The 24,837-nt window shown below is 49.1% G+C and overlaps 1 protein-coding gene across 3 annotated transcripts in view; it reads right to left on the reverse strand.

The window, feature by feature from the left end:
* Positions 1-24,665, reverse strand: part of SH3YL1 (SH3 and SYLF domain containing 1) — a 37,090-nt gene extending 12,425 nt beyond the window's left edge. For 2 of the 3 annotated variants that reach the window (XM_038560648.1, XM_038560650.1), the window contains exons 1-6: positions 24,598-24,665; positions 10,964-11,074; positions 7,382-7,495; positions 4,425-4,489; positions 1,210-1,322; positions 433-561 (exon numbers count right to left, since the gene is read on the reverse strand). In XM_038560648.1, coding sequence (XP_038416576.1) covers positions 433-561; positions 1,210-1,322; positions 4,425-4,489; positions 7,382-7,495; positions 10,964-11,074; position 24,598 — 533 coding nt within the window. In that variant the 5' untranslated portion in view covers positions 24,599-24,665. The remainder of the gene's footprint in view (positions 1-432; positions 562-1,209; positions 1,323-4,424; positions 4,490-7,381; positions 7,496-10,963; positions 11,075-24,597) is intronic. The other variant, XM_038560649.1, reaches the window with a different exon arrangement.
* Positions 24,666-24,837: the final 172 nt, after the last annotated feature.

The following is a 24,837-nucleotide window of genomic DNA, read 5'->3' on the forward strand; positions in this document are numbered from 1 at the left end:
CGTGTTCATCTTAAATGAACGGTTTTTTTCTTGTAATTTTTTGTGTTTTCTGGATTTTCTCTAAGTACATATTACTTTAATTGAATCTTTAAGAAATATATAGTTAGAGTCAAATGCTGTGTTTAAAAAGAATATAGGGGCAGCCTGGGTGGCTCAGTGGTTTAGCGCCACCTTCAGCCCAGGGCATGACCCTGAGGTCCCGGGATTGAGTCCTGCTTCGCGCTCCCCGCAGGGAGCCTGCTTCTCCCTCTGCCTGTGTCTCTGCCTCTCTCTCTCTCTCTATGAATAAATAAATAAAATCTTCCAAAAAATAAATAAAAAGAATATATAAGTTTACTCTGCAAACTGGGAACAACTATATGGGTCTATGAAGTATTATTTTCCTCATCATACGTTCCTGAAATCAATTAATACTATTTGGCTTGCACTTACTTTCGATTAGTTTCTTTCCTTTCAATCAAGCAGCTGCCTTCTAAAGATATGCCAGCAAACAGTCCCCTGGACTTGCAGTATGTGAAGACGGCAGCAGGACTCCTTAGGGCCACATTTCCTTCTAAATTCCTGCAAAACACACGGTCTTGCATCACAGGACCACCAGGGGATGGACACCAAAGGCGGTATCTGCGCAGCCCCAAGCTTCTCATTCGAAGAGGGGGCTTGCTCTGTACTACACACTGAGTATTGTCATGGAATTTAGAAACCTTTTTATATGACTATATGCTCTGGGTTTTCCGCACGTCTACGTGGCTCAAACGACCCGAAAATAGTCGTTCCTTAACAGAGAGGTAAAAGGCACGCTACGTACGGCAACCATCGCTCCAGTGAAACCCTTCTATTCTATTTCGGTTTTTCACAATTTAGTTTGAAGAAGATCTTTTTTCTTTCTCAGTCAATGCTGCCCTTTCTTTATCAGTTAATTAAATTTGACTTGGCTCCTTCAGAGCGTAAAGGTCAATTTTATGTTCGATTCCAGTAGATACGATGACCTGCATTTCTGAAATGTTTAGTTTCTTTTTGTGTGTTCTAGTTTCAGATTTTCTCACTTTATCACACCAGCTTTCTGATTTCTAAACAACCTCAGGCCCTCAGCTTATATAAATCCTTAATCGGTTTCATTGCAACTCAAGCTTCCTCCCCATGCAAAGCTGTGTACACTTTTTAAACCATTACTATCCAACAGCTGTTCGGAAAGTACTGCACGGTGCTCACCTTCCCAGGGGCCCAACTGCCACAGTAAAGTTCCCTCCAAGCGTCAGGTTACCGCCTTTTGCGAAAGCTTCAACTGCTCTGTCGTAATTCAGAATTATTACCAAATCTGATACCTGAAAATGAAGAGAACCATTTATTTACAATTAATTACATGTAAATATCCTTTAAAGTACATGCTGATTAAAACTCAAATATATACGATACGACGTAGCAAGAGTTTCAGTGTAGACAGTGAGAGAAGATGAAGGAAGAATCATTTGTATTTTGAGCTGAGGATGCAAGTAACGGTGATTTCCACAGGGCAGCACAGCAGACCCGGCCGAGCACTCACCAAGGACCATGCATACCCCGTGGGGCTCCGTGCAAACCCCGTGGGGCCCTGTGCATACCCCGTGGGGCCCCGTGAATACCCTGTGGGGCCCCCTGCATACCCTGTGGGGCTCCGTGCATACCCCGTGGGGCTCCATGCATACCCCGTGGGGGTCCGTGTAAACCCCGTGGGGCTCTGTGCATACCCTGTGGGGCTCCATGCATACCCCAAACCCTGTGGGGCCCCGTGCAAACCCTGTGGGGCTCCGTGCAAACCCCCAGTCTTCTTGACATGGTAGTGACGGGGGCCTGGCAAGCTTTGGGGGACCGTCCCAGGGACAGCTAGAGCAGGTCCAGTGTACGTAGGTCAGAAAGAGTAAAAGTACTCCCTTCATCCACACTCGGTGAGAGAGAGAGCCCAGCCTGAGACCTGCCTGCCGCGAGCCAGGGCGCAGGACCCGGGGTCTTCAGTGGCATCTCCACAGTGATCCCCGGTAGGGCCGAGCTCCTACCATGACTAAAGTGCATGCTGTCCTTTTTCTTTCGGGCTGAAGTGCAAAATATTGGAAGGAAGCTAGCTAACCATCAGTTAATGCCTTCTACTGAGTTAATTCTCTACGTGAAAGCAAAGTGGGGACGCGGTGAGGATGCTCAAGACGCACCCGCATGGACGGGTGTGTTCAAGAGCCCAGAAGCACGGACGGCCCTCGGGGACGGAGGGACGGGCCCAAGTTTTGGGGCAGCTGCGACTGAGAGCTGGTGACCCGGGTTCCTCTGCCGGCTTCCCCACCTGCCGCCCTTCCCCACGCGACAGCTGCAGGCCCGGCCCCTTTCGGCCCTGTTGAGGATGGAGACCCGCAGACCCAGAAGAGGAAAGGTGTGCAGATCGATGCTAAGAATCTGGGCTAAAAATCGAACTCTCTGGGTGTGAATCCCACGTCTGCCTCCTGCAGGTTCTGTGAGCTTGGACACACAGCCAAGCAGCTTGCAATTGCAGCTTGCTTCTGTGCCTCGCGGGGGGCGGGAGGGGACCCCGCTCGCAAGTCGTGTACTCTGCATGCGTGTGGACACGGGCACAGACCTTCACGTAAGCTGGTTTAAGACATTAATAGAAATCATTCGTAAATGATTTTATTTTGGCATTTTTTTAAAGATTTTATTTATTTATTCATGAGAGATGCAGAGAGAGAGGCAGAGACACAGGCAGAGGGAGAAGCAGGCTCCCTGCAGGGAGCCCGACATAGGACTCGATCCCGGGACCCCGGGGTCACAGCCTGGGCCGAAGGCAGACGCTCAACTGCTGAGCCCCCCGGGCATCCCTCCATTTTATATATGGACAATTTCTGTGGTGTCAAATGATACAGAATTACTTAGCATTTTATGACAAGTAATTTTGCCAATGATTGTGTGAGCTGGCTTTATATACAGTTTTAGGTAATGTGTATAAGATCGCTCTGCATAATGCTTGGTAGAGACATAGGCAGAAGGTGCAGATCTCCAGCCATGACCGTGGGGATGCCTCGCCGAGTGTCCCCTTCTCCTTGGTACATCTTAGGACAGTTAAGGAAGACAAAATGTTAAGTAAGAGTCAATTAAAGAAAAAAGTAATGCTTTAATTTTCTGTCTCCTCTCAATTCAATTCTCTCTGAAATAAGAGTAAGATAATCCTGTTCTTTGGTGATATCACTACAGAGAACCAGGTCAAAGCCCACAGAGAATCTGAGGAGCAGGACAGGCCAGTGGCTCTACATTTGCTCCCACAGCTTAGGGGAAAAGCAAAACAGATTCTCTGAAAGAAAACTGGAGCAATAGAGTAAATAAACGGTAGAAGACATCTCAAAATTCGATGCGGCTTCTTAAGATGTTTGCAATAAGGGGCGCCTGGGCGGCTCTGTCGGTGGAGCGCCTGCCTTTGGCTCGGGCCCTGACCCCGGGGTCCTGGGGTGGACCCCTGCCCCCGTCCCGTCCTCATGTCGGGCTCCCCACTTCTCCCTGCTCCTGCCTCTGCTCCGCCTGCCTCTTCTCTCTGGGTCTCTCTATCTCTGTGTCAAATAAATAAATAACATCTTAAAAAAAAAAAAAGTTTGCAATAAGATGTAACTACAAATAAGATGCCGGTTGTGCATTTAAACTTCAATGTTACACGAAGGAATGAGGGAAACCCAACTAGCCTGTGGGAAAAGCTGGGGGAGTAACGTTGACCCCGGAGCAGAGGGGCCAAGGTCGTTAGGAGCAAAGTTACAAAACCAAACAATGCAAAGTCAGTCTTTGCTTAAAGAATTTGAATTATTTGAAGATAAGAGTTCAAAGATAACGAATTCAATAATTCTCTGGGCTGTAACATGACTAGGTGTTGCCACCCGAGGACACGCTGGGCTAGTCAGGTAGGCCTGGCTCTGAGCTCCAGCTGGGGAGCGGCTGGCAATCCGGAGCTGCGGGGCCGCAGGGTCCATCTGTTGAGACGCCTGCTCCTCAGACGTGCTAGAGGTGGAGATGGAGCAAAGGGGGACGAGCAACGTCCACCGTCAAGGAGAGGACACTGGCAAACTTAGACAGTTTTAGGCGGAGGGCCGCCCAGGGGGTCAGCGGTTGAACGTCTGCCTTTGGCTCAGATTGTGACCCCAGGGTCCTGGGATCAAGTCCTGCTTCGGGGTCCCCGCAGGGAGCCTGCTTCTCCCTCTGCCTGGGTCTCTGCCTCTCTCTCTGTGTCTCTCATGAATAAATAAGTAAAATCTTAAAAAAAAAAAATGAAAATTGTAGGTGGGGATCCATCTAGAAAACGAAATACATGCAAAAACGATATTTTGTTGGTGGTGAAATAAGAACAGCAAGTAGTCTCTCAGGTTCTCTGCAGTAAGTTTCAGCTGCTTTTGGAGAAAATGGCAATTGTATGTTTACACACTTACCTCAATTCCTATCTCAAATCCTCCACCAAACCCAGCTATCCCAATGGCGGAGGGCGCAGACCATTCTAATAAAAACAAAGAAACAAGCGTCACTCTAATATTAAAACCCCTTAAATACACACCAAAACCACCATGAGATCCCACCTCACCCCAGTGAGGATGGGGACAATTACAAGGCAGGAAACCACAAATGCTGGAGAGGATGCGGACAAAAGGGAACCCTCTTGCACTGTTGGTGGGAATGTGAACAGGTGCAGCCACTCTGGAAAACTGCATGGAGGTTCCTCAAAGAGTTAAAAATAGACCTGCCCTACGACCCAGCAATTGCACTGCTGGGGATTTACCCCAAAGATACAGATGCAGGGAAACGCCGGGACACCTGCACCCTGATGTTCACAGCAGCAATGTCCACAATAGCCCAACTGTGGAAGGAGCCTCGGTGTCCATCGATAGATGATGGATAGAGAAGCTCTGGTCTATGGACACAGTGGGATATTCCTCAACCATTAGAAACGACAAATATCCACTATGTGCTTCGACATGGAGGGACCTGGAGGCTATGATGCTGAGGGAAGTCAGTTGGAGAAGGACAATCATATGGTTTCACTCATACATGGAATATAAGACATGGTCAAAGGGATTATAAGGGGAAGGGAGGGAAAACTGATTGGAAGTCATCAGAGGGGAAGGCGAACCCAAGAGACTCTTAGCTCTGGGAAACACCCTGGGGGCGCCGGGGGTGGGTGGGACTGGGGGCACTGGGTGATGGGCGTGTGGTGGGTGAGCACTGGGTGTGATACACAACTGATGACTTATTGAACCCTACATCTGAAACTAAGGATGTACTATATGTAGGCTCATTGAATTTAAATGAAAAAAAAAAAAAACATTAAAACCCCTTTGGTACCCAAATATGGGAAGGAAAAATGCTACAATGTGAAAGAATAGTGTTCTTTTAGAAATACTAAGACTTTTGTATTTCCCCCTCTGTTTTTAAATATTCTTTAATGAGCATATATAATGTTTAAGTTAAAAATATTTGAAAGGGAGCAGCCCCGGTGGCCCAGTGGTTTAGCGTCGCCTTCAGCCCAGGGCGTGATCCTGGAGACCTGGGATCGAGTCCCACGTCGGGCTCCCTGCATGGAGCCTACTTCTCCCTCTGCCTTGGTCTCTGCCTCTCTGTGTGTGTGTGTCTCTCATGAATAAATAAATTTAAAAAAAATCTAAAAGAAAAATATTTGAAAGATATTAGATATTGAGTCTCATGGACTCACAAATCCATGCTCCCTCATCTTTCTCTATAAACGTGCACACGACCAAACTAGCCAGCCTGTACCTGTTAACACACATGGCACTTGATAATCACAACTATCGATGCTTGGATGTTTCACAAAATAATTGAGCTGCAATTCTAGTTTTTGGTTAGAATTTTTTAGGAGATATAAGAGAGCAAATGACTTTAAAAAATTTTAATATTATCACTTCTAAGGGCAACACAATAATAAACTGTTTCTATTGTAAAACTCTGGGGGCAAAAACTGGCCTTTTTGTGCCTTGTAGAAGCACAAGAACTGGGTTATAAATTCAAGATTATTAAGATTTTAAGATGATAAATTTCCTTACATTTGAAAACTAAGTACAATAATTCCATTTGAATTAGGAAATAAATTAATTTGATGGGCGGAGGGTGGGACAGTATAAATAAAGTACTTTTCTGAAAATGCTTATTACCTTCCTAAACCTAATTTTGTGTTCTAGGTAACAGGATATGGCTTGAATATATTCAGAACTAATCTATCCCGGCTTAGTGGGGTTTCGATTACAGAAATGAGTGTCATATAATCCCAAAGTTCTTCTCATTTCCTATGTTAGGAACCGACCTGTCTGAGGACAGCCCATCTGGCCGGGATCTGGGGAATTTGCTACTTCCTTTGGGCGGCTTTTATCTTATCCTGTGCAGACGGAGCAGCTGGCGCTCGGGAGGGGGAGAGAAATGAGGCTACTGGGCCCCGGAGCAGGTCCACCTGAGGCTCTGAGACCCAGGGCGGTCAGGCCCCACCTGAGCAGAGAGCCGCCTGGTCAACCCGCACGGTGACCTTCTCATGGCCCTGGGCCCACGGGCAGTGCAGCGGCTCTGCAGAGGCCTAGGTCTGTGGGGTCACATCAGGGGACACAGGGAGCCTGACTCCGGGGACCAGGGCCCACGCCCCACAGACACCCAGGGGTATCTACTGCACTTTAGGGTCACATCAGGGGACAGAGCCTGACCTTGGGGACCAGGGCCCATGCCCCACAGACCCCCAGGGGATCTACTGTACTGTGGGGTCACATCAGGTGACAAAGGGAGCCTAACCCCGGGGACCAGGGCCCATGCCCACTGACCCCCAGGGGATCTACTGTCATTGTCTTGTGCTCTCTTCCAGACCAACATGAAATGATCTACACTAAAAAATATGTATTAAGAGAGAAATACGTTCAATTATGTGAGCGTACAGAGAATGTTAAATCGGCATAAACAGCTCTTTAGTTGGCTTTGACACACCTGCATGGTTTTAAATTATTATGCTAAATGTCGGCTAAACCTGGAATCGGGGGAAGTACATTTTGATTTCATCTCTGAAAATCAAGGATTAGACTTCACCCCAGAAAGTAACACCAACGTGTCTGATCCCGATGGGCTGTCACCCTCACCCTGGGTACAGGCTTTAAAGAAAAATTCTGGTTTTTGTGGTTTCCCCCGGGAACAGTAGAGTGATCAGAGATGGCTGAGATGGCCAGATCACCTCCCACAGGGCAAGTTACCCCTCGGGGTTGAGGGGATTCCTTCCCGCCACGAGGTGCTCGCCGGCCCACCAGGTATCTGTGCCGAGGGTGGCCCAGAGCAGCCGGGCGAGTGGAGGCTGGGTCGGGGGTTCAGGGGCGCGGGTGCCCATGCCGGGGCCGGACCGGGGACTCACCTCCGTGGGGCCTGCGCGCCAGCACCACGCCGCTGCCCCCTCTGGCCGTCACAAGGAAGCCGGCCCGGACCACGGACAGAAGCGCAAGACCTTTGGCTCTAGCGATCACGTGGGCTGCAAGGTAGGAAGCGGCAGGTGAGCAGGTGGGACAGAGGGCGGCGTGGAGGACTCAGGACACAGCGCTGCGCGGCCAGGCCCACGGGGCGGGGGGCGCCCATGGCGGGGGGCGGGCGCAGCTCAGGGCACCCAGGCCTTGGCCACCACCTCCCGTCGGGGTGCTGCCTCCACCGGGGCACCCAGCGCAGTGCTGCTCCCAGGTCCTGCACCTGATGTCTGAAGGAGGCATGAGGGTGACCTTTCCCTACGGGCATCTGCTAGCAGGACAAGTAATTTGGAAACTTCAAATAATTGAGAATACAACGCATAAAAAAACAAGCTACTTGATTACAGGGAACACACAGGGCGGCTGGAGGAGGTGGGGTGGGGGACGGGGTCCCTGGGCGACGGGCACCAAGGAGGGCACGTGATGTGACGAGCACTGGGTGTCATATAAGACTCTACCCCTGAAACCAATAATACATTATATGTCAATTAATTGAATTTAAATAAAGTCTTAACAAATACAAAAAGAAAAAAAAGCCCAAGTTAGTGTTTTTAAAGGAATTAAGATCCACAAGGAACTGAGTACTAAGGAGAAACCTCACAAGACGGGTGTGCTGCCAGCAGCAGAACTTGGATCTTAAAGCCATATACTTAGTTCACGTTTCATGAATACGAAAATTAGACGTAAACACAGAAAACCCAAGTGATTTTGCCACTTTAAAAGACGTTTAACTTTATAAAATGATCTGATCAAGTATTCAAGTGACACATAACTACTAAGCGGGCTAAGAATACCATTTAATTTATACCATATTCACATTTCAGGGAAGTCCATTACGTAAGATGGATTAATATATGTGCCCCTCAAACAGGGCACCTCCCTTTTCTGTGGATTTATTTACACAACAGGACATCTTCAAGCAACAAGGGAAGGGTCGCCTGGGTGGCCCAGGGGCTGAGTGTCTGCCTTTGGCCCAGGTGGTGACCCCGGGGTCCCGGGATCGAGTCCCGCATCGGGCTCCCTGCATGGAGCCTGCTTCTCCCTCTGCCTGTGTCTCTGCCTCTCTCTCCTTGTCTCTCATGAGTAAATAAATAAAATCTTAAAAAAAAATAATAACAGAGGAAGCCTAAGCATCAGAAGTTACTCTTGCCTCTGACATCACTTTCCAGGTGTTTCGATTTCTCATCTTTAGTCAAATATTCCATCAAGAAAGTCAAACCAAACCCTCTACTCAAATACGCAGAAATGGTTTTGTACGAGTCCCTAGAAAAACACTAAATTTGTAAATTTAGTTTCAAACCGCTTCAAAACTTTAGCAGGAGACTCTGAGAGAGAACGCATCAAGGGCGTGAAGGCGCAAAGGCACGTGGGGAGGACAGGGCTGGGCTCCGACTGCAGCCTGCTGAGCGTGCCTTTGCTCTGCGTGGAAGGTCGTATGAATGTTGTGATGAGGTTGAGGCTATGCTGTGTATCACATGGGTGTGTTTTTACAACCACATTTTGGCAGAGCATCTTCCTCCGCTCTCAGTGTGTGTACGGTCAGGACTGCCTCCGTTTACGAGGAACAAAAGCAGAGGAATGTATTTTTATTTATTTATTTATTTTTTATTTTTTTATTTTATTGTATTTATTTTTTATTTTATTTTACTTTATTTTATTATTTTTATTATTTTATTTTGTTTTATTTATTTTATTTTATTTATTTAATTTATTTATTTTATTTATTTATTTTATTTATTTTTTTGATGAACGTATTTTAAATGTCATGTTTGTGTTTATGGATTTTCCACCCAGATTTGGAAGACACTAAAATACCACTAATGCCTGAATAATTTGCCAATTGGCTTTTTATTTACAGTATTGATGCGCTGGTTACAGATCACTGATGGAATTCCACTGCACAGAATCCAGGAGGGATAATCCAAACCCAGATGTTTCTGTGTCAGGAAATACAATTTATTCATGAATTGGGCTAGGAGGCTGCGTATGCAGATGCTCACATATATCAAGACGTGTCTTCTATCTCCTGCTTCAGAATACTGTTACTGAAAATTCGTTTTTCCTGGCTAAATTTTCTTCAAGTCGTAAAGCAGCATTTTATCGAACTGGTATGTGCATACAGATCACTGAGATCTCGTGAAAAATGCAGATTCTGACTCCTTACGCTTCAGAAGAGCCTTGAGATCCTGCATTTCTAACAAGCCCCTAGTTGGTCGAGTCCACACCTTGAGGAGCGAGGCTCCAGGAAGCACTGTGTCCTCCATGGGAGCAGTGACTGCGCCAAAATAACAATCGTTAATATTGTTATTATTAATTTTTTTTAAGGTATTTATTTATTTATTTGTGATAGTCACAGAGAGAGAGAGAGGCAGAGACACAGGCAGAGGGAGAAGCAGGCTCCATGCACCGGGAGCCCGACGTGGGATTCGATCCCGGGTCTCCAGGATCGCGCCCTGGGCCAAAGGCAGGCGCCAAACCGCTGCGCCATCCAGGGATCCCGAATATTGTTATTATTATAACAACAATAAATTAATCTTTTTTTTAAAGATTTTATGTATTCATGAGAGACACAGAGAAAGACACAGAGACACGGGCAGAGGGAGAAGCAGGCTCCCTGCGGGGAGCCCGACACAGGACTCGATCCCAGGACCCTGGGGTCACGCCCTGGGCGGAAGGCAGACGCCCAACCACTGAGCCACTGAGGCGTCCCTACATTAATCTTTTTAAACATTTAACGTTCTGCTAAATAACTTAAAAATCTAGCTTAAGAAATTAATCTAGTTTTTTTTTTTTTTTTAAGTTAAATTAGTTTTCGTCCCTGCAGGATCGGCGTCCTGCGTGGCAACTGGTCAAAAGGGAAGGCAGAGGCAGTCTGTGCAGTGCCCAAGCCAGTTTGCACACGAGTCTTCTTGGCCTCTTGGCCAAGATGAGTTCACCTTAACCACCAGTAGGAGCCACTGGTCGTGGCCAAGGACAGACAGTGGTTCCCAACCCCCCTCCCACCCCGGCCTAGGTCTTCTGTGCTCCGCCTCCATTAGATCAACGAGAGTGGTTGGGGCGGCCCTGCGTCTGCGTCTGACTCAGCAGCCCTGGCGGGAGGTCAGGCTCTGCATTCTCAAGGCCCAAGGAGTTACTGAGCCGCGTCTTCTTCAAGCAGGATAAAAGGCAAATATCTTATCTCAAGAGAGAAACCCCCAAATCAAAATGTATGTATGAGATTAGCCAGTGATTCTGCAAGATAAGGTTGTGAAGGCCTGAGAAACTGAGGGTGAGGACAGGTGAATTTAGGGAGAGCCCAGGTGCGCCAGGAAGAGGAGGCAGGGAAGGGCGAGGGGGCGGGGGTGTGGGGGCCCGGGAGACCCTCTGGCAGACCAGCCAGGAGGATAAGGTGCTCTTAGGGGTCCCCGGCCTGAGGCCAAAGACCACACCAAGCAGCTCAGGCAACAAAATGAGAAATGAGAGGTACATGGTTTACTTACCAGGAATGATCTTATCAGGTCCATTTCTGGAAGTTATTTCCGTGAATTCTCTCAGGATTTTAGCAGCCTTTTTTGCTTCTGATTTCAAATTGGAAGGTATAGGATTGTTCACTGAAAGATTAAAAAAAAAAAGAGAGAGAGAGATTTTAATGAAAAAATCCAGTAAGTAGGAGTTAGGAATCTATTATAATTTCATTTCTTCTCATGCACAATTGAGCATTAACAAATAGCATCCTTCTAGCAAAAGAAATGAACTGGAAATGCTCAAATTATTGTCTCATCTCTATTCTCCTGATGAATTCACTCTGAGGTTGGGAAACCCTAAACCCTCAAAATCCCAGAAATTATAAAATCCTGGATAAAATCCACGTCAAAATGTGGAGCTATCCTATGGATTATCCTCGTCAGTGACGGTGGGAGGGACTCCGGAGCTGCGGATGAGTCCCCCCTGCACGTCCTGGGGGAGTCGGGCCACCACCGGGCGCAGCACCCTCGGGCCCTGAAGGGCCGGCCCTTTGTCACAGGAGGAGGAAGCGCAAGGGCCACAGAACAAGAGGCTTCAGGGCCAGGGGAGCCGTTCAGGCCATCGAATGCATTTTTCACTTCCACCTGACACTTTCAGCTCTGAAAGTTCCATTTGTTCTGGTTTTTCCATTTCTGTCCTCAGTATGTTGTTCTTTCAATACTTGGGCATATTGTAAAAGATACTTCTTTGTCCTCGTCGGACAATGGCGTTCTCTTTGGCCTCTTGGGATGTGGGCCACCCGTTTCTGAGGTTGAGGGGTGGCTGGCAGGTATGCCCCCCACCCCGGGTGGTCCCTGATGCCCGCAGCAGCCCGGGCGGGGCGCCTCACGGGGTCCTGACCCGCCCGAGCAGTGGGGCCGCTCAGGCTCCGCCCCGGTGCCCCATCCAGGGGCTCCCCACGGGCCTCTCCAGTGGAAGCCGGCGCCTGGCGGGGTGGGCTGGTCCCCGGTGCCTCGCCGCCCCCTGCAGACCCTGCCTTGCAGATCCGGGGTCCTGGGCTCCCCAGGCCCAGGTCTCTCCTGCAGCCAGAGACAGGCACGGGTGACCCCCCGCCCCGGGGCTTGCAGGTGCCTCCAGGTTGGAGCCCGGGCGGTCCCGGGGGTCGCCCCCCACTCCCCTGCCCTGGATCTCCCCCCTGCAGGAGCACATCTCGGAGTCCAGGCCTTTCCGGGGGTCGCCCCCCCATCTCCCCCCTGCAGGAGCACATCCCTGGCATATCTGCCGGTTTCTGGGGGTCACAGTAAGTGGCGGGAGCTTTCAGTGTCTGAACCTCTCCCTGGGCTTTCACTTGTTGAGTGACGTCAAGTAACTTTCCATCCCCTCCAATCCCTCGTGCTGTCCCACCAGGGCAGTATTTCTTATTTCTTACTCATTTATAAAGTAAGGGAATTAAGGTTTTTCTAGAACATGAGTTACAAATTTTGATTTGCGGCTTGTCATTTGTCTTTTCAACGTTCCTATGATGGTTTTTCGACTTTTTGTCTTAACGACGACAAGTTCATCTCTTGTAAATTTTACAAGTATCCTGACCAAACAAAATGATTCACAAGTTCATATGGAAAAATAAACAAGCGAGAAAATATGCGGGAAAAGTATATAACAGAAAAATAACGGAGAGGTGATTCTCTGCCAGAAGCTGCAACGTGTGATAAAGCCTCCATAATTTGTAGTAGATGCAAGTATAGGTAGAAGAGTCAATTTTACAAAGTAGAAAATTCAGAAATTGGCCCAAATATATAAAAGTAATTTAATATATAATAAAAAAGCACCTTAAGTCAATGTAGAAAAGCTATGTTACACAATAAATAGTGATCTTTTTGGGGAAAAAAATCATCCACAGCTTCATGTTACTTATGGACAAACTCCAAATTCATCAATGATTTGAAATGCCAAAAATCAAACCATAAAAGAACCAGAAATTAAGTGAGAATTAGTTTTCAAATTCATAGTGCAAAAGGCCCAAGTATGACAAAAAAAAAATCTGTATTTTTAAATGATCAGAAAATATGGCAGAAGCATATTGTAAAGAAAAAAGAAAACATACACATACGAAAATATCGAGGAAAAAGCCACCCCCACTATCAATATCCACCGACACTACTGTCTGCATTTTTGTGTATGCCTCAATTGACTCCTATTGCCAAATATGTAGATTATTTCCATTTTCTGCTTTTACAGATACCGCTGTTGGCTGACAATCATCTTAGGATAGAGTCTCAAGGGTTGGCATCAATGAATCAAAAACAAAAAGAAGTTTGTTAGCTTTTCATTACATCATCAAATTGCCTCCTACAGGGCAGCCCGGGTGGCTCAGCAGTTTAGCGCCTCCTTCAGCCCAGGGCATGACACCGGGGTCCCGGGATCGAGTCCCGCGTCCGGCTCCCTGCATGGAGCCTGCTTCTCCCTCTGCCTGTGTCTCTGCCTCCTTCTCTCTCTCTCTCTGTGTCTCTCACTAATAAATAAATAATAAATAAATCTTAAAAAAAAACAAACAACAAATTTGCCTCCTACAGATACTACCCAGGTTTCACTGACGGAGCCACCCAGGCGCCCAAAACAGTCCCCAAGTTTAGAACCACTGGGTATTACCATAAAAATTCCCACGTTACAGGCGACACTGGTAACGGCGAAGTCCGTACATTAGAAAACAGCATAACACATTTTATTTGGATTTATCTGAATACTAGTGAATTTTTCTTTTGTTTGTTTACATTTCCTGTTTTGCTTATTTTCTGTTCACATTCTTTGACTGTTTTTCTGGTGCCATACTCTTTTTGTCTATAATTTTAATCATGTTGTAAATCTATGTCTCTGCAGCTTTTCTAAAAAAAAAAAATTATTTATAGTTTTTCAGCATATGTTTTTACTTACATGGCAACATTTCTCTAGCCTTTCTACTGTTTTCATCTTTCTAATACTGTGACTAAAGGCCTTAATTAAAACAAAACAAAACTATATGGTCATTATGCTATAGCCTCTTCCAGAGCTTATATTTTACGTTAACTATTTGGTGCATCTCAAACTCACATTGGTGTAGGATATGAAGTAGGAACCTAATATTTTTTACATATACAGCACAACTTACTGAATAATCTATAGCACTTAAGGTGGAAGGGGAGGTGGGCGGGGGGTGGGGGTAACTGGGTGACGGGCACTGAGGGGGGCACTTGATGGGATGAGCACTGGGTGTTATTCTATATGTTGGCAAATTGAACACCAATAAAAAATAAATTTATAAAAAAATGTCACCTTTCTAACAAAAGAAAAAATATTCATATATGTATTCACATATTTAAAAATATATGACAGAGATAACGGGGTACTTGAATACATTATTCTGGGACAGATGGTGGTTCAAATGAAAACAAAATAAGAATATAATATCACATCATACACAATTTCAATAATTGATCGCCTTAATACTGAATGCAAAATTTAGTACTTTTAGAATGAAAGTAATGGGGACGACTGGATGGATCAGTGGTTGAGCATCTGCCTCTGGCTCAGGGCGTGATCCTGGAGTCCCGGGATCAAGTCCCACGTCGGGCTCCCTGCATGGAGCCTGCTTCTCCCTCTGCCTGTGTCTCTGCCTCTCTCTCCATGTCTCTCATGAATGAATGAATGAATGAATGAATGAATGAATGAATAAATAAATAAATAAATAAATAAAATCTTAAAAAAAAGAACAAAAGTAATAGAAAATATCTTGACTATTTGGGCAACGGAGGAATGCCCTAAATAATCCACAATAAGAAGGGGAAACTACAGATATACTCAGTTAAAGTTAAGAAAAAGTTGTATCAACATACATCTGAAAAATAAAAATTCAACTGAAATGCTGGACGGTATCTGTCATACGTATAAATGTCAGAGATCTGGGGTCCAGAATACACAGAGACCTTGAAAAAATCAATAAAAATACAAGTAGCACAACAGAAAACTGGGCAAAGTGTCCGGTTAGTTGATTCACGGAACAGAAAACTCTGTGGCTGGTGTGGACGTGACACGTGGGGCGTGTGGGTCGGGACAGAAGGGCAGTGTCATGTCCTGTCGGGGTAGAAGTCAGTGCCAGCACCGTGGGGGCCGTGGTCAGGACATGCACCTCTTGTGGGAGCGGGCGAAGGCCCGCGGGTGTGCGGGGGCCTCGGGGCTGAGTGGGGGACACGGGGCCTCGGCAGGTGCGACGAGGGGGCATGGGGTGAGAGCACCGCAGCCGCCTCCCACGATGGGTAAGAGTCACGAGGGGCTCGGAGAGACGCCAGGGAGCGGCCCGGAGCCTCGGCGCAAGCGTGGCCCTGCCCCACGTCGGCAGATCTCTGTGGCGGGCCCCGGGCACTGCCGCAGGGTTCCTGACAGCAAACTGACAACGACACAGAAACGCATCCAAAGAAGGAAACAAATTTTCCCCAAGAAGAGGATGAATGACTTTGGTCTGGTGTAGCCTGAAAGCTGCGTTCAACTAGACACATGCATGTCTCCGTGGGAAAGTAGGGATAACAGAGGAAGAACAAGCTGCATGAAGACACGCGGGGGACCACACACAGACACAGACGAGAGCAAGCACATACATTTATTTTTTTATATATATATTTTTAATTTCATTTATTTATTCATAAGAGACACAGAGAGAGAGAGAGAGAGAGAGGCAGAGACACAGGAAAGGGAGAAGCAGGCTCCATGCAGGGAGCCCGACGTGGGACTCGATCCTGGGACCCCAGGATCACGATGCAGGCTGAAGGCGGCTCTAAACCGGTGAGCCCCCCAGGGCTGCCCAAGCATCTACATTTACACAACACGTATGCATAAATGATAAAATCTACCTGTAACAAAATATACACAATATTTATGTGTAAAATTCATCTAGAAGATATAAATATACATAACAGAAACCCAATGGTATTTGGCTGGGGGCTGGGGTGGTCCTGGGGAAGGCCCCCCAGGTGCTGCCTGCAGGTTAGTGCTCCCTTCGGCTCTAGAGGAGGCCGCAGGTGCAAATCGCGTCCCTTCACTGGTCCCTCGTGTGTCCGAGACATTCCATAGCAGAGTGTTCAGCATACGCCGAATATTAGGTAATTAGATATTTCGCATGTTGGGGCACCTTGTGAGCCCCACCGCGAGAGCTCTGTCACGGATCGGTGCCCTTCACGTTGTCTGTCCCCTTGCACCTGCCACGCAGGGCAGTCACTGCCAGGTCCTGGATTTTTAGGACCTGAAGTTACTCCTCATCGTGCAGCCATGTGCTTGCTTAGGGCAAAGCTGTCCCACCGATGGAAGCCTCGTGCTCTTGGGGCTCTGCTGCTTTTGGTGGCAGTCATTAGTTTTTTTTAATAATTTTTAAAAAATATTTTATTTATTTATTCACGAGAGATACAGAGAGAGGCAGAGACACAGGCTGAGGGAGAAGCAGGCTCCATGCCGGGAGCCCTCCGCGGGACTCGATCCCAGGACTCCAGGATCACACCCTGGGCCAAAGGCAGGTGCTCAACCGCTGAGCCACCCGGGCTGCCCAGTCGTTAGTTTTAAGCACAGAGATGACCACAGAAAGATTTTTGGAAGCACGTGAAATGTTTATAGGAAGGAATCTCGAGAAAGCCATTGAAAATTATGTCCATTTACTAGCGACCTTCAGTCTGCCCTTTCCTACTGCTTTGATTACCCTGTTTGCGTTTAGAGGGTCTTAGAAAAAATACGCACTAGAGCAATTCCAATTCCCATAAAGGTACTTGGGCCCCTATCGTCTCCCCTGGAGGCAGCGTGGCTCCCCGAGGACGTGCGCTCTGTCCTGGGTGCCCAGCGCCTGGGGTGGGACACACACGGCAAGGGCTGTTTGCGGGATACGGTGGCACAAAGCTGCGACCGGTGAGCACGTCCCAAGGAAGAGGCGGCGTCCCCCATCCGGCTGCTACGGGACAGGATCTGGGGCAGCGCACCGGGCACGGGGACGGCTGCCTCGTTAGACACACGCACCATTACCAGGTGAGCTACCCGGTTCCTAGTTCCCACTGGGGCCCGACGGGACGTGGTGACCGCACCTGTCCCAGCACCCATGAACCGTGCAGAGGCTCCGCTCCATGCTGGGGCCGGGACAGCCAGCTGCCACCCCATGGGCGCTTCCATGTTATAGTGGCCGCAGTCCCCGGGGCGAGGGCAACGTGTCACCTCCATGCCAGGACGCCTGAGAAGTACGGGCCTCTCCAGCCTCCTTCCTGTCGCTGTCACAGCCGCTCGGGGGGTGGACATGAGACCCCTGATGGCCTCAGGGGAGAGCCGCCCGCGGCTGGGTTACTACCCCGGGGAGGCGTGACCCTTAATGTGGTGAGTGCCTGACGGTGGACGCTTTTTATTGCGGCTGATATTACCGCAACAATTACTGATATTGCGGCTGAAATTACTACATTTTAAAAATTATTTCTCATCTTTGAAGAAGGGAGACGGTGGAGGAGTCTTTGCAATTTTCATTTTCCGACGTAAGAGCAGATTTGGCTTGTTTTCCATCTAATCAGTTTGGAGAGGCGGACACAGGGACAGAGACGTCGCGGGCGATCAGGCTACACGGTCCCGTTCTTATCTCCCGGATTATGTGGTGCTCGTAACTCACCATTTCAAGCCCTTCTGCAAACTCAAAGCACTGGCTTTGCCTTTCTATGAGGTGCTGAAGAGTTTACGGGAACGTCCCTTGTCTCCAGTAGGTGGACACCTTAGAAGGCTTCGGTGCACTGGGGTCCTGTCTCGTGCCCCTCCTGGTGCCCGTGGCCCATCTAGGGGCTCCGGCCCGGGGGGTGGCTGCAGAGGCTGCGAGGGAGGCCCGTGGCAGGTGTTTGTCCCGGGTGCACCCGGGCCGAGAGCCCCGGCAAGGGCGAGTCGGGGAGGGCCAGGCTCCCACAGGCCGACCGCGCAGGGCTGCCGGGCCTCCCGGGCTGCGGATGGAGCCGCGAGCTCAGGTTCCCTGTCCTGGGCCTGCGGCCAGCGTCCCTGCCACGGGCTGACCCCGCCTGTCCCTCTTGCAGCCTTCCTCCCACCCCGCCCCGAGGAAGCTCTTCATCACGCTCCCAGAAAGGAGCAACACCTTAAGGAGCCCTGCTGCTGGTCCCAGAGCCCACGCTGGGAGGTTGGGGGTGGCGAATTGACGGGGGACCCTGCTCACCTAGCGCCTGGAAAGTAAGAACAGTTTTTACATTTTTAATGGTTGAACATATTAAATCGAACGAATAATAATATTTTGTGTAAAAAAATGCATTTTCAGAGGTGTCATCAGTAAAACCACACCACGGACCGGCATTAACAGCTGAACACGTGGGACTTATTTTGAGGCTAAGGAACAGTAACTTTGAGAATCTCAAGTAGCAAAATGTGTTCTCGTCTAGAGACTCACACGGCCTCATCCTGAGACGAGCATCACCAGAACACGGGCCCGGTCAGCATACTTCAGTTCTCAGCAACCGCGAAAATTGTGGTTGGTTGTTCGGTCTTGCTGGGTAAGGGCCTACGTATATCTTCAAGTTTCTTTCCCTGGCCCTTTAAGGAAACCACTGCCAGCCTCTGACCTCTTGAAATACAACTAATTTTTCGAGGCCAATTGTACATGCTGCTTCAGAGTGGCCCTTGGGGTCACGGAGCCAGGGCGGACCTCCCGGTGGTGGGCTCTGGGCCCACAGCAGGGCCTCCTTGCCCCACGCCTCAGAGACTGTCCCTCCGTCCGCCGCGGCTCGCACCAGCCAGTCCGTGACCCGGGAGCTCAGGAGCAAACCTGCCCCAGGTGTGGCTTCAGGGCGGCCACCAAGGCTGCCGGAAAGGAGAGGCCAGGCTGTCTCTCGGCCTCTTGCCAGGGTCCTCCCGTCCCCCAGGCCCCGCTCTTTCCCATTACATGCAACTCTCAGGCCCGCGACTGTAAGCACAACTTAGCTCTGACAATTCTCCAAGTTTTATCTACTCTTGAACTTTCCCCTAAATTGCAGGCTCTCAGTCTCAGTGACTTTCTCAATCAAGTCAGCATCTCAAATTATACTGGCCCGCTCGTGAGCCCACCAGGGCCCCACCTGCGCCCCAGCTTCCTCTCTCTCCAGGTGGCCTTTCTCCACCTGGGAGCTCACGCCCAGAACCTGGGCCAACTGCAGCTTCTCTATCGTTGCTCTCAGGGCCACAGCCGTCCATCAGCACACCACGCCAGGACAGAAGCCTTCAACATTTACTCAAGATCTGATCACACCTCACCTCCTTCCCGCCACCAGCCTGGCCCAAGACGACGAGCTCTTGTGGTGTCTGTTCAAAGCCTCCTGACTGGTTTCTCTGTTCCTAGTCTTGAACCCCTATGGTCATTTCTCCAAAGAGATGTTCCATTTACGTAATAGCTAAGGTAACAGTATCCAATGCTTACATCCCTCAAAGGTTTCCCATACTTAGTCTGCACCACAGCTTATATCCTTACTCTGTCAACCATACATCTACATGTCTGCATCTCTAACATATCTGTCAATTATATCTGTCTGTATCTGCCTTATCTATCCGTCATGTCATATCTATCCATCCACCATGTCTCTCCATCCATATCTCTCCATCTGTCTTGTCTCTCCATCTGTCATATCTCTTCATCCATCATGCCTATCCATCCATCATGTCTATCCATCATGTCTATCCATCCATCATATCTCTCCATGTCATGTCTCTCCATCCATATCTCTCCATCCATATATCTCCATCATGTCTCTCCATCCATATCTCTCCATCTGTCCTGTCTATTCGTCATGTCTCTCCATATCTCTTCATCTGTCATGTCTCTCCATCTGCCATATCTATTTATCCATCATATTTCTCCATCTGTCAGATCTCTCCATCCATCATGCCTATCCATCCATCATATCTCTCCATCTGTCATGTCTCTCCATCATATCTCTCGATCTGTCCTATCTGTCATGTCTCTCCATCATATCTCTTCATCTGTCATGTCTCTCCATCCGTCATGTCTCTCCATCCATATCTCTCCATCTGTCTTGTCTCTCCATCTATCATGTCTATCCATCATGTCTATTCATCCATCCATATTTATCCATCCATCATCTCTCCATCTGTCATGTCTCTCCATCTATCATCTCTCCATCTGTCCTATCCATCATGCCTCTCCATCCATCATATCTCTTCATCCGTCATGTCTCTCCATCCGTCATGTTTGTCCATCTGCCATATCTGTTTATCCATCCATCATATCTCTGCATCTGTCAGATCTCTCCATCCGCCATATCTATCTATCATGGTCCTTCGTGCACATCTCCTTCACAGCAATATAAGCTCCATGGGGGTAAGCACATGAACTATTTTGTTTTCTTCACCATAATATCTCCAGCACATGCCATAATGACACAGAGTTAGGTGCCCAGCACACGTGTTAGATGAAAAAGCTATTTGTGTGCCTTTGGGGAATTAAAGATCAAATCCCTGTGAGGACTAGCAGAGTCCATTTACATATGGAAATCCAATGGGTTTAGGAGGAAATGTGCTGAGTAATAGCAAAATTTCTCTGGCTCTTGGACTCTATAATATTTCCCAGGCCTTACGAGAGAGGAGGGCCAGAGGGAAGCCAGGGACAAGCTGACAAGTAGCGCCCAGTGGAGTCCTTTCCAGGTCCTCTAAAGAAAGAGAGATTGAAAAAGAGAAGGAAACCCAAGGAGGTCTGGTTGCCAGGAGCCCAGTGCTCCAGCCTCACGCAAGCCCAGTGCCAATGAGGCTCACCCCACAAGGCTCCTGTCAGCCCAGGGGCGCAGCAGGCCCAGCATCTCTGCTTGCAGGCAGAACGTGCTGCTGCACTATCGGGTGGACTGCCAGGGCCTTGTGAGTGCAGCAAGGGGCAGCAGGGCAGCAGTGACAGGACTAGCAGTAACGGAGACCAAAGCAAGTCCGAGCGGGCAGTGCTAGCCCAGACCTGGCGTCAGCCTGAGACAGGACGGCCTCCGGGGAGGACGAAGAGAGCCCAACTTGGTAGAAAATGAGCGCTCGTGATACGTCTTCATATCTTCAGCACTTGAGTTTGTGATTTGAGGCTCACCCCCACCCAACTGTCTTTTCTTCCGACTTCCTTTGTGTTCCCAATGCTGTTTGTCCACCATTGAACTACAACCCTTAAGGCCAGAAGCAGCACCTCTCACCCATCTCTGCAGTGCCCTTTCGTGCATCTGGATGCTCAGAACAACTTACTGAATTGGATCAGAAAACTGTGGCAGCCATGTGCTCCTTCTGCTGCTACATATCTGTGGCTTATTTCAGAACCAGCACAGTCTGCCTGTTTCAGTGATGCCGCCCCTGCAAGGGAGTGGGCGACCCAAGTGGGCAAGTCAGGGCAGATCTTGGGCCACAGCAGAACTCCAGCCAAAGCCAACCTACCAGCACCTCATCAACACTTGTGCGATGCTGCCAGAAGTCCTCCTCCCCAGGCGCTTCCGTTTGGACTTGCTACACGACTTTGTCACCGCAGGAGGAGAGCCTGAGAGCAAAGCCACGCAGAAGGGCATTTGACAAGACTTGCAGAGACAATGTGGGCTCTGCAGGCCCTGCTGGAGTGCAGGTCTTGTCAACAGCTGAAGCCCCAGCAGCTCCGGGACTGTTCACACTTGGACCAGCATGTTTTCCTTTTCTGCTAAAGCCAATTTGGATCAGATTTTCTGACACATGCAACTAAAACTTAGTAAATAGTACATAAATCTTAGCCCCGAAGACTTTCTGCTGTGAACCCTATCAAGCAAGCAGAACTGAACCAGTCAAATAAGCAAATTCCACAGTTGAGAGCTGCTATTGCAAACATCCTGCTGTGGGGAAAGGTCGCAGCCCTTTCTGTAAACACGGGAAGGGGGCTATTGGGCTTGGGAATTCAGATGCAGCCCATGGCGCCTGCACACCAGAGGGCCGTGTCTAAACCCCGTCACTGCACCGGGGTTCACGAGCCTGGTCGCGGTCAGGATGCCTCCGCGCTCGGCCGAACTGTACAAGACGCTAGCTAATTTGTTTTAATACCACATATTTTTTAAAAATTTCTGATAAAATCATATTGCCTGGTCATAGTTATATATGGTGAATTTCTCCGTCAGAGCCAACGAATAATAATAACAATTTAGATATTAGCCTCAGCTCCTGTCCTCAGCATCGAGTCACAGCCCACGCGCCGTCCTCTGCTGTGCTGCAGGGGGTGCGGAGGGCACGGTCTGGCCAGAACGCTGGCATCGTCGTGTGACTGAAGCTGTGAAGATGCAGGTCATTACTAAAGAAGCTTTTCAACCTTAAGTCACGATCAGCATCGCAACATTCATAAAAGCCTTGAGTCTCTTGAATCCCAAGGCAAAGCAAATTCTCTAAGAATATTTGAGTTTCCGCCTGAGAGTCTATGCCTGCCAAACCTCAAGCTAAGAAACTTAGCTTAAAATTTTCTTTAAAAAGTGATTAAAGGGGAAAGGAGAGAAGATGGGTGGGAAATATCAGAGAGGGAGACAGAATGTGAGAGATTCCTAACTCTGGGAAACGAACAAGGGGTGGTGGAAGGGGAGGAGAGAGGGGGTACGGGGTGACTGGGTGATGGGTACCGAGGGGGGCGCTGGATGGGATGAGCACTGGGGGTTGTACTATATGTTGGCAAACCGAACTCCAATAAAAAAATATACAAAAAAAAAATACAAAAAAAGTGATTAAAACATTTGAAAATGTCTATACTAAAACTTTTTTTTTTAAATTAAGACTTTCTAAAATACAGGGAAGAAAATTTTTACTTTGGAAACCTCAAAAGCTTGAAAGGAGCTTAAGCTGTGGAAATAATTTACATACTGATCACGGGCAATAACCTAGGGTTTGGGAGAGAAACTGACCCCGTCAAGCCTCCCCCATCACTCAGCGCCGGGGCTTCCCAGACTTTTCCCTCGTATCAACAAGCTTCCATTATACGCTTCCTCAGTGGATGCCTGACTACGAGAGAGGTACCTACAGGAAAAGCCTAGAAATTTAGAAACCGTTTTCTAAATGCACGTTAATTAGATATTAACCAAATTAATAAGCCTCATAACTTACATGAAATAAAAGTTAGTTTACTGAATTGATAAAACTCTAACCAAAATCAAAGGACTAGACATTGCTAAGGAAATATGTAGAATAAACAGATTAAATCTTAGTGAAGATAAAAGAAACTTCGGCCATCTATGTAATTTTTTAGATTTTGACATACTGCCCTTAGCTCAGAAGCTTTTAAGAACATTCCTGTCTTGAACACCGCTGACAACTATGGACATTGTTTTTTTTTTTTTTTTTTTAAGATTTTATTCATTTATTCATGAGAGACACAGAGAGAGAGGCGGAGACCCAGGCAGAGGGAGAAGCAGGCTCCATGCAGGGAGCCCAATGCGGGACTTGATCCCGGGACCCCAGGATCAGGCCCTGGACTGAAGGCGACGCCAAACCGCCGAGCCACCCGGGCTGCCCCGGACATTGTTTGTTAAGTGGATTCTTATCTTTCTGTGGCCATGGTGTAACCACTTCCTTTGACTCAAGGGGACCAAGCTTGTCAGTTCCAGAAATCAAAACCGGTCTCTCTGGTCATATTAGCAGCCTTCAGAGTCCAAACCTGAAACCAGACTGGCCATTGGAGCTCCAAATTAGCGCATCCTGTGCGTCTCTCTCCTCCCCCTGACCTGGGGCTGCAGATGTGGGACAAGGAGGAGGGAGTGGTGAGCACTTAAGTGTCAGCATAAGAAGAACCTTGATTAACACTCACTTTATCTTTTTCCAAACTAGAGAGTGACCCTGGCTCGGCGTGGGGCTACACCTGCCCCTCCAGCCTGATCATCTGCTGTGGAGCATGGACTCTTCCCAGAGAAAACAGAAAGGTCACTGTGCTTAGGGTTTCAATTGTGTAGGGTCACGTGTCACCATGACACACCTGCAAACAAGGCGACAGGTAGAAGGACTTCTGGGCAGGGCAGCCGGCCCGCTTCCTTCCCTCTGGCCCGCACCAGCCTTGCTTTTGAAGCACCACATCCTACTCCCGAATAGTGAGAGCTCTCCTGAGAGTCGGCACTAAGTGGAATAAAGGCTTCCAATCACTGGATGAGCAGAGATGTCTGGTTTTAATCTGACAGAAGATGAGGTTCCTATTTTCTCGTTTTATGGAAACTTTAATAGGGCGTTCGCAAAACAAACAGCCAGTCCTCCTGACTTTAAACAGGGTGAGCAGGATGGAGATCGGAGCTTATTTGGATGGTTCTAACCTCCAACATGGTAGTTTGCAAACAGCTGGGCAGCCGCGCTGCACCTGCGGTTCCCGGCTGCGGGTCCCACTAGGGACATTCCCGAGAACAGGAATCGGGGCCTGCACGCTCCCAGGCGGGGGAAACCCCTCCTCCTAGAACTTTCTGGGTCCCACGGATTCCGACTCCCGGGGCAGGGGCCCGGGCGGGGCCTTTGCGGAAGCCGAGGAGGACACTGCAGCCCGGGCCCAGCCGCCCACGGCCCGCCCCGTCCGCGCCCAGGCCTCCCCGCCCAGGAGGCTCCCCGGGGCCCGGCCGCCTGGCGACCTCGGGGGCACCCCCGCCCCCCGCCCCCCGCGCCCCCGCCCTGCGGCTCGGCCGCCCGCACCCCTACTCACTCGCGCCCCGCCGCCGCCGACACCTGCCCGGGAACAGGAAGGGCGCTCCCGCGGCCCCGCCTCCCCGGGCAGGCGCACACCTGCGGCAGGTGAGGGGCAGGTGAGGGGCAGGTGAGGGGCAGGTGCCGCCCGCCCCCGCGTCCTCGGGACCCAGCCGGCCCCGGCGACCCCGAAGGCGCCCCCGCCCCGCGCTGCCCCGGGGCCTCCAAGGCTCCCCGACTTCGGGACCCGGGCAGGCCC

The sequence above is a fragment of the Canis lupus genome, chromosome 17, assembly GCF_011100685.1.
Source record: "Canis lupus familiaris isolate Mischka breed German Shepherd chromosome 17, alternate assembly UU_Cfam_GSD_1.0, whole genome shotgun sequence".
Taxonomy (NCBI): domain Eukaryota; kingdom Metazoa; phylum Chordata; class Mammalia; order Carnivora; family Canidae; genus Canis; species Canis lupus.